This window comes from Sinocyclocheilus grahami, unplaced genomic scaffold (assembly GCF_001515645.1).
Source record: "Sinocyclocheilus grahami isolate Dianchi unplaced genomic scaffold, SAMN03320097.WGS_v1.1 scaffold153.1, whole genome shotgun sequence".
In the NCBI taxonomy this organism is placed as follows: domain Eukaryota; kingdom Metazoa; phylum Chordata; class Actinopteri; order Cypriniformes; family Cyprinidae; genus Sinocyclocheilus; species Sinocyclocheilus grahami.
This window is the reverse complement of record NW_015505332.1, coordinates 1,808,443-1,819,018: the sequence shown is the minus strand read 5'-3', so window position 1 is coordinate 1,819,018 and position 10,576 is coordinate 1,808,443. Positions and strand designations below refer to the sequence as shown.

General features: G+C 33.8%; 1 protein-coding gene across 4 annotated transcripts in view; it reads right to left on the bottom strand.

Annotated features, from left to right (window-relative positions):
* Positions 1-10,576, bottom strand: part of LOC107592452 (ras/Rap GTPase-activating protein SynGAP-like) — a 152,002-nt gene that overhangs the window by 13,399 nt on the left and 128,027 nt on the right. For all 4 annotated transcript variants that reach the window (XM_016281967.1, XM_016281965.1, XM_016281966.1 and 1 more), the window contains exons 19-20: positions 6,847-7,058; positions 2,166-2,238 (exon numbers count right to left, since the gene is read on the bottom strand). In XM_016281967.1, the coding sequence (XP_016137453.1) occupies positions 2,166-2,238; positions 6,847-7,058 (285 nt within the window). The remainder of the gene's footprint in view (positions 1-2,165; positions 2,239-6,846; positions 7,059-10,576) is intronic.

The window sequence follows — 10,576 nt, the reverse complement described above, 5'->3', positions numbered from 1 at the left end:
CCCCCCCCCCCCCCCCCCCACATTTGGGCAATCTAAATGTGTAAAATGGATGTTAAAAATATGTTTCCTTCCGAAACCCCTGCAGTCTCGCCTCTTCCAAACATCTTCTGATGCCCACCTGAGCTTTTCTTTCACATGCTAATTGTTTTCTGCAGGAGAATCTGTGCTGATAGCGCTGAACGTCTGTCTGCGGTTCTGTCCACTCAGCAGTTTTCCTGATCCCAAACAGCTCACACGTTTTATCTCATCTTATCTTGTCAGAAACAGGATTATTGATTTTCTCCTTTTCAAAGTCACATCGGAAGTCGATTTAGATCCTGCTGGAGCATTTGCTCAGAGCGGTCGAGTGGCGTGTGTACAGACTGGAACTGCTGAGAATTTGGTGTTTGTTGTAACATACAGTACAGCGATGCACCATTTATGACAAATCAAAGCATAAAAAAGAAGCGAGGGATGACGCATGGAAAGAAACATGAAGCATTTGACATTCCTACAGGAGGTACTGGAGTTTAATGCTTAGCTAAATATCTTTCCACTTGAGGTAAAGCAACACTGAGCAAATTATGCTTCAAAAATGCAAGAATTATCCAATTACGTATTGAAGTATTTGTACTTTTTGAACTATCCCATTGGAAATATTTCAATAATATCGCTAATGTTTCACCTAGACAGCAATAGGACTGAATGGAGAGCAAAAAAAGACCCTAATAGTCAAAAGAGAGTTTCAGAAGAAATCACAACAGTGTCTCAAACTGTACTTAGATTTGCAAAGATATCAAATCTCCAATAAAATCTCTGTATGAACTCAAACATTTCTGATCAAGAGGAAATTATATATTTTAGCATTTTACAGTAGGTGCAACATCTTAATAATTAATACTAGTGCTGTCAAACGATTAATCGCGATTAATCGCATCCAAAATAAAAGTTGTTGTTTACTCAATATATGTGTGTGTACTGTGTATATTTATTATGTATATATAAATGTAAATACATGTAAATATTTTCAAAATATATACTGTATGTGTGTGTATTTACATATACATAATAAATATACACAGTACACACACATATTGAGTAAACAAAAACTTTTATTTTGGATGCGATTAATCGCGATTAATCATTTGACAGCACTAATTAATACCTAAATAAAACATAATTAAGATCAATATTATAGGGGTCATATATATATATATATATATATATATATATATTATTAAATTATTTCCACATTTGGGGCCAGCAAGTTTTCATTTAAAAACATAAATTAATAATTTCATTCAGCAAGGATGCATTAAACTGATCAAAACTAACAGTGAAGACATTTATAATGTTACAAAGTATTTCATTTTTGAATGAAAGCAGTTTTTGAATTTCCTATTTATCACAGAATCATGAAAAAGTTTTCCACAAAAAAAAACAATTAAGCAAAAAAACCTTTTCAACAGTGATAATAATCAGAAATGTTTTGTGAGCAGTAAATCAGCATATTAGAAAATAAATATTAATATTAAAATTAAATTATTCAGAAATATAAATTTCTGAAGGATCATGTGAAACTGAAGACTTGAGTAATGATGCTGAAAATTCAACTTTGCCACACAGGAATAAATTACATTTCACAATATATTAAAATATGAAAAAGTAGTTTTAAATTGTAATAATATTTTAATATTTCCCAATATTACTGAACTATTTTCTTATTAATCTTTTCTTATTTATTTTATTTTTTTGGAACAAATAAATGCAGCCTTGGTGAGCATAAGAGACTTCTTTCTTGCAGAGTCCAAACTTTTGAACACTACTGTATAATAATATAAAACAGATTTTCGGACTAAAGAAGACTTAAAGCTACAGTTTTAAATTCTTCTCAAGGAAAAGAAAAAGTTGATTCCTCTTGACATGACCCCTTTTAGTCTCCTCTGAGCAATAAATAAATAAATAAGTTTTAGCATCATCATCAGAATTGAGTGCTACTCTTCCTCAAGTGGATCGAATCTGTGAGTTCTGACCTACAAATAATCACACCAGCGATGGAAATCAGTCCTAAAGCATTCAGACAGGCAGAGCAAACGAGCAAAGACATTCCAACATAAACACAGATGAACAGACACGCAAACAACGGACAGAACAGTCCAGGAGAGATCCAGAATGAGAAGACAGACCTGTTCTGCGAACATCCTGGGTTTGTGCTCAGGCACCACCCCTCCCCTCAGCTCGTCTTCCACGGCCATGAGTCTTCACGGAAAACAAGGAAGCGAAGGAGAGAGAAAGACATTATTAGTTCCAAAGCACACAGACTTTATTGAGATCAGACAGAAGTGTTCATCAGCCAGAAATATGACCGATAAAAGCTTTGTAGTTTGGCTGATTTGGTCTGATCTGGAAAGCCTACTGTGAGAAATTCCATCAAAAAGATGTCACATTATGTCATATAATGACATATTTCCATCATCCCATGGGAATAAGGGAGCTGATAAATGAAAATGGGCCACGTTGTACGGCTTCTAACGATGGCTGCCGCTCTTACTGGCAGCTTATTTCAGCAATTACACACCATTGAAGTGGCCGCCAGAACGCATCAAAGTGACGTTTGGTTCATACACAAACAGGGATGTTTTCATATCCCCACATGAACATTTCACAACTCCCTGGAAATCGCATCAGATACTGTTTTTAGGCAAAACAAACCACAGGCCCAAAACCGGTGTGATTATCAACTGAACAATGGCTTTGTAAGGAATGATGTGTCTTGTGATGTTTGGTTTGATATATGTTGACAAGACAATATGAGCACATGACAGGACAACTGACATTAAATGCATGCATTTGGTTTGAATATGAAAGGTTTCATTGTTTTGATGTGTACTCATATGAAATGGTACATTTATTTATTGCAGGACAACTTATTCTAGTTTTAGCATACAAGTAAATAATGAATTGCACAGTTTAGGTTTAAAACAATGTGATTGGATATTTTATTCCATTGATAAATGTACATATATGCTTGTACAAAATCGAATGCAAAAGTAATAAACAGCAAAAACAAACAAAATTAAAAGACAAAATAAGTGCTTCAGGCCTTCTAAAAAAATACAGAATCATTCATTTTATTTCAAGTCCGCTCATGTCTTTCACAACAATGTGATTATTTATTTTTTTTATTAACAAAGGTCACATTTCACAAGCAGAGGTCAGAAGGGTCATGAGAAGGAATCGTTAGTAAAACTTCATTGTGCTATTTAACATTGCTACAGTATCAAGGCATATTTATTGCACACAGTTTGGATACAAGAATTAAATATATATATATAACTTGTATACAGAATATATATTATCTATACTCTATTTCTGAATAAATAGCTTTTAAAAGAATTTATAGGGAAGCAATGTCTTTGTTATTGGTTTCTAACTGTATAGAATCTTTAATACACTAATTTTTATACATCGATATATGAAAGGCTAACAATGAAAAACAAAAATTCAGTGCAAATATCTTCCAAGTTATTGTTTATATCAACAACACATTGCAAAAAAGATTTTCTAAGAATTAATTTCAGTCCTAAATTAACTCAGTGTTTATGTTTCTTGATCTATAATTCATATCTCTATGTTTATTTCACAAACAGCACCACACAAAATAAGATATTTATAAGTGCCTGTATCACAACTCACTTACCTCATGTTTAATATTTGATACTGCATCATCTTGGTATTGCACATGAAACATAACACTGAAACATACTGAACACAACTATGGTTTGTTGTGTTAATATTTATCTGTAAAGGTTGAAAACAAATCCAGGTCATATTTCACCTCAAAATCAAAGGAAATAAATATATGTATTTTGCATAAAGCAAATGAAGCCCCTTTTGTATTTTATGCTGTGAAAACGCTTGTACATTTACTTAGTAGAAAAGCATAAATAACATGATATACAAATACTTTCATTTACATTATATATATATATATATATATTAGTGCTGTCAAACGATTAATCGCGATTAATCACATACAAAAAAAAGTTTTTGTTTGCATAATATATGTGTATACTGTGTATATTTATTATGTATACATAAATACACACACATACAGTATATATTTTGAAAATATTTACATGTATTTACATGTTTATATTTATATTAATATAATTTATATTATAAATAAATATATTTAATAAATAAACATAACCTATTTTTCTGAAATATATACATGCATGTGTGTGTATTATACACAGCACACATACATATTATGTAAACAAAAACTTTTATTTTGGATGTGATTAACTGCAATTAATCGTTTGACAGCACAATTACAATTACAATATATATATATATATATATATACATATACAACTAAAATTAATTCATAACTTATTAAAATATAAAATTTATGTTTAAATTAATGATTAATGTGCTGCCTTCATCTTTTTATTTTGGAGTGAAACATGACCTTGACCAGGTTTTGTAAGATTAAGCCATGAATTTAAACATTAGGAGTCATATATGAGGCTTGTGTTTGAATATGAGCAAACACAAGCCTGTTTCTGAAGTTTTACTGATGCATATTTGAAAATGCATGCTCTTGACGCTGAAACTGATATTCCCGCAATGCCTGAACAACTGAAAGCCAAATGTGATGAGGAGCGGCTGACACATGAGAGCGCTGTTCTTGTGATAGCACATAGAGATATGGAGAACATGAACATCTGACATATGATCTATTCTGATGAGTAAGACACTTTCATCACGCAGTATGTTCCGGAACACAGTGACGAGAGAAGTGCAGCAGAGAAGCTTGAACAGGCAGTTCAGGAAGAGAGGATTCTGGGTATTTTCAAGATGTTCTGCTACAATCATCGATGGTTATTTGGAAGAGAAATCAGCCAGCACCTTTTCTATTTTCAAGATAAACAGGTAAAAGCCGAATAAAGGCTTTTTAAATAATAAAACATTATTATTGCAGATATGCTGAAATAATTCACACTCACTCATCTCATTCTTAAACCTGTATTACTCTCTCTATACAGTGTATACTTCAAATAGGACAAAACAGCTTTTTTGTCCATCCATCCATCCAACCAACCAACAAATAAATAAACTAACTAAATAAATATTTATTTATTTATTTTAATTTAATTTAATTTAATTTAATTTATTTTATTTTAATTTAATTTATTTTAATTTAATTTATTTTAATTTAATTTAATTTAATTTAATTTAATTTAATTTAATTTAATTTAATTTAATTTAATTTAATTTTTCTTTTGCATTCCACTGAAAACTGAATAGCATACAGGTTTGGAACGACATGAGGGTGAATAAATAATCACAGATTTTTATTAATGGATGACCAAGTTTGTGCAGATGGCAATTTTTCTTAAACATTAGCAATTCATGAAGCAACTTTTCTTTTCCGCTCAAGCACAATCTGTCCATGTCAAACTTGTTTCCTCAGACGGCAGAGCTTGAAATGACAAATATATACTGCAAACACATCCCGTTCATCCTGAGATCATTTCCAGTAAGGTATTGCACTAATACACGTCAAGGAGGGAAGAGACTTGATGATTTATATTTTTATGCCCTTTTGGGAGTAAGAACCAGGTCTCCCTTCATCATCTGAGTGTCTTGACTCCATGTCTTCATTCCTAGAATTGGATTGAAATAGCAATATACTCTGTGACATAGAATATGGAGTAAGTGCTGCATTACAGGAAGTTACATCATCATTTCATCAACCAATGGGTGGGGTGATGTCATTTATAACAGTGAACAAAACATTGGAAGATGGATCTTTGTAGATTCATACAGCTGAAAAGAATCCAAATAACACCGTAATAAAAATGGTGAAATGAAACAAAGTAAAACAACAACAGGGAGGAAATGAACCCGGTTTTTTGAGGAGACACAACATGGCAATTACATGACTGAGACGTCCATGTTAAACTAACATGAGAGTGGCACACTTCAACATAAATGGCAGTCGCTTTAGAGAACCCCTTATAAAATGTATAAAGCATATACACAGTGACCCTAAAAAGTATTTGGACATCTGCATCATTCTAAAAAAATGAGATATCAAATAATATACTGTATCTGCAAATTAAAATTGAAATGAATGAATTAAAAGGAAATTAAACTATTTTAAAATAATTGTAAAAATAAAATGTAATAGAAAGTTAATACAATTTAATAAAAAATAGTCCTTTCAGACATACTATTTATAAAAAAAATCATGGTTTTAACAAAAATATGAGGCAGCACAACTGTTTTCCGCATTGATAATAATAAGAAATGTTTCTTGAGCGGCAAATCAGCATATTAGAATAATTTTTGAAAGATCACGAGACACTGAAGACTGGAGTAATGATGCTGAAAATTCAGCTTTGATCACAGGAATAAATTACATATTAAAATATATTCAAATAGAAAACAGCTATTTTACATTTTAATAATATTTCACAATATTACAGTTTTTACTGTATTTCTGGTTAAATAAATACAGCCTTAATGAGCATAACTGTCTCCTTTCAAAAACATTTGAACAGTAGTGTATATAATGTATTATCACTTTTTGTGAAAGTGTGCTATATTTCTTTAAATGAATGCCACTAGATTTGACATTTTGATAGTATGATATTTTGTTATCTCAATGCAATGTCATTCAGATCTTTTTTAAGTTTGGTTTAATTATACAAATACTGTTTTGGGCCACTATTTCTAAACAGCATTACATAAGGGGTCCTTGTCAAAGGAACGGAAGTACAGTAAGTACACAGCGAGTGTGATCATGTAACCACCGCTCAATGTTTCTCCAGCGTTTTTTTTTTTTTTTTTAATTACCTGTCAATAATTCCTTTAATTTGGTTGTCTTTCTCCATCTGCTGCTGTCTCAGTCTCCTCTCGCTGTTCTCCAGTCGGCTCTGATACTGCAGCAGGATTTTATTGGTCTGCTGCTCCTGAGTTAACATCCTCCTCTCGTACTCCTCCAGCTTGCGGTGTGACATCATCAGACGCTCCTTCAGAGAGTTGATCTCCTCCTCGTATTCACGCACCTGCGTCCAGAGAAGAGAGGAGGACAGCAGGCGTGTTAGCAGAGCAGATGTTACGCTCATCTTGACGGCTTCCTTGAGACTGTAAGGTAATAGGTTGGTGAGTGAGTAACTAAAAGTGTCAAAAAGTATTAAAAGGTAAAAGTATTAAATAAAAAAACAAAAAAACATTTAAATTAAATAAAAATTAATTTAGAAAAACAAATATAAATTAAATTAAAGTAAAAAACTAAAATGTTAATTGAATATTTTTTGAAAATTATAATTAACAGCTGAAGGCCACTGTCAAAGAAACCTGGGCTTCCATACCACCTCAGCAGTGCCACAAACTGATCACCTCCATGCCACGCCGAATTGAGGCAGTAATTAAAGCAAAAGGAGCCCCTACCAAGTATTGAGTACATGTACAGTAAATGAACATACTTTCCAGAAGGCCAACAATTCACTAAAAATTTTTTTTATTGGTCTTATGAAGTATTCTAATTTGTTGAGATAGTGAATTGGTGGGTTTTTGTTAAATGTGAGCCAAAATCATCACAATTAAAAGAAACTACTTCAGTCTGTGTGCATTGAATTTATTTAATACACGAGTTTCACAACTTAAGTTGAATTACTGAATTAAATGAACTTTTCCACGACATTCTAATTTATTGAGATGCACCTGTATTATCCCTTCCATTAAATGGCTTTAATAAATGTTCAAAATGCTATTAAAATCTGGGGCAACAAAAAAAAGTTTCTTCCATTTATTAAAAGTATTAAAAAATGAAAGTAAAAATAAAAGTTTTAATTAAAATAAAAAGTAATTAAAATTACATAAATTATAAATAAAACAATAAAAGTAAAAATCAAAAATAGTTAATTTTTTTTTATCATTTTGTCTATTAAATGGCTTTAATAAACTTTAAAAATATAATTAAAATCTATTAAAAGTAGTGCTGTCAAACGATTAATCACGATTAATCGCATCCCAAATAAAAGTTTTTGTTTACATAATATATGTATGTGTACTGTGTATATTTATTATGTATATATACAGTATATAAAGACACACACATACAGTATATATTTTGAAAATATTTACATATATATATTTATATTCATATAAATTATGTAATATATAAATATATTTAATATATAAACGTAACATATTTTTCTTAAATATATACATGCATGTGTGTGTATTTATATATACATAATAAATATACACGTCATGAATCCGGTCCATGAACTTCCGTCGGCTAACCATCAGAGGTCACCCTTCCCATTTTCATTGACTCTCGCACTCACACTGTTGCATATCATCCCGGACTACATATCCCATCATTCACAGCACTGATTGCACACAGCTGGTTCACTAATTGCACACAACACTGATTGCACCCAGCTGTTTCATATCACTCCCTCACTATTTAACACTCACTCTGATCCCTTCGCTCTGCTGAGTATTGTTTAGCGCCTATCATTTGATAGCTACTCTATAGAGCCCCGTTAGCCTCCTAGCCTAGCCTTGCCTAGCCTTGCCTAGCCTTGCCTAGCCTTGCCTAGCTGATATCACTGGTTTTATGGCCTAAAAGGAATGCAGGGGATAAACTCCCTCATTTTCCTCATAAGAAGGGACACAAATGCACAGGAGAAATTGACTTTTCTACTAATTAATTCATAGGAAAACCTTCTTTGAATGAACACCCATTTTCTTCAGGCCAGTGTGTATATTATTGCTGTGTTGTATTTAATCTGTTGTATTATAGACTATTTTTATTCATGCTTACGATAAACCACTCATTCATATAAGTAACTATTTCATGTCTAGTATCTATGAATTCGCTTTTTTATGATCGAAACAAGCGTGTATATTATATGGTGGTACATAGGCAATATATATTAGGGCCCTGAGAATCGTTAGTAATTTCGATTTAAGTCCATTTGCAAATTACCATGCTTAGAGAACAAAGGGGTCGTAAATCCTCCAGCAATTGCCACCTCCCGCTAGGAAATTTCCATCTCTTTCATTGGACAAGCCCATCTTGAAAGGCGGGGATCTTCTCCGACCTTAAAGGCCACACTTCATGTGACCCGCCCCAGTCGGTGGTTCGGTCAGATGCAGATGAAGATGTGAGAAAACGCTGCAGGATACCATAAGCATGGTGCCAGGCCTTTCGGCCTTGACTTTTCCATTCACCAAAGATTCTCTGACTCAAACTGGTTCTTTTCATCAACTAATTTCAGCAAGATCTTGGGCCTTAAGATTGCATCAGGAATCTTTTTCAGACAGACTCGCAAGTATCAAACTTAGTCGTTTTAATTGATGCATTAAGTATCAGTTACACCTTTTTACAAGGTGTGTTTGAGCTAAGAATCTGACGTTTTCCCTCAGGTTTTAGATCTGCTGAATATGCAAAGTTTTCCATAAAATTCATTCTTTATGCCTCTTTCTGTGCTGAGTTAAACTTTAACCCTTTCCTATACCAACTGTATGTGTGTGTGTGTGTGTGTGTATGTGTATGTTAGACCAGTTTATGTGTTTATGTAGTATGTTAGACTAGTTTAAGTGTTTATGTAGTTAATAAAACCTTACTTGTATCACACTTGACGTGTTCATTGTTTGCTCATAACCGGAGTCACTAATCATGCAGATTTACGCTACAAGCTTTGTAGAATTGTACAGTAAGAAAGTTATTTCCCTTAACCAGGAAATTAACGTTCTTAGAATTGACAAGACAGTTGACCCTGAGAGGTCAGCTAAATATCTACAGCGGATCTAAAATATAAATAGTTAATTATAACTAGTTATGGTTAATTATTCATATTTCCTGTCATGAGCTGATTCGTTACATCTTCCTGAGTCATGTCTAGTCACAGCTGATCTTCATGAGTCTAGTCAAGTCACAGTTGATCGTCATGGGTCAAGTCTAGTCACAGGTGATCTTCATGAGGCCACTCAAGTCACCGCTGATCATCCAGAATCACGTCGCATCCCAGCCGATCATACAGAGTCATGTCACGTCCTGTCTGTTACACCCAGAGTATCAAGGTCAGTTCTTCGGTATCCCAGACTAGCTTCCAGCGTGGAGGACCCACCGCTGGTGTCGGCACGTGCAGCTGGCATCCCTAAACCAGCGCTCAAGCCCTCCAGCTTCTGAACTATTTCCTCTGTCTGTAACGCTTCCCACCATGGGGATCGCTTTATAGTGCATCTGGGCCGCGTACTCCACCGCCGATTTGCTAGAGGCAGCGGCACCAGCTATAATTTCTCCAGAGGGGAAGTGGTGGCGCCCAGCAACGTCACAGATATAGAGGCCGTTTGCGAACTCCCTGCTCATCCTGTCACGGCTAGGGAGGCAGTTTGTGAATTCTCTGTGTGCTTTGTGTCTGCCAAGGAGGTCGGTTGTGAACTTTTGTCCTGTCCCGACCCAGCCAAGGAGGCTGCCTCTGAACACCCAGCCTTATCTGTCAACCCCAATGTTCTGTCTGTGTTGTCTGTCTCTGCTCTCTCGTTATTACAGTCTCCGCCATGGTCT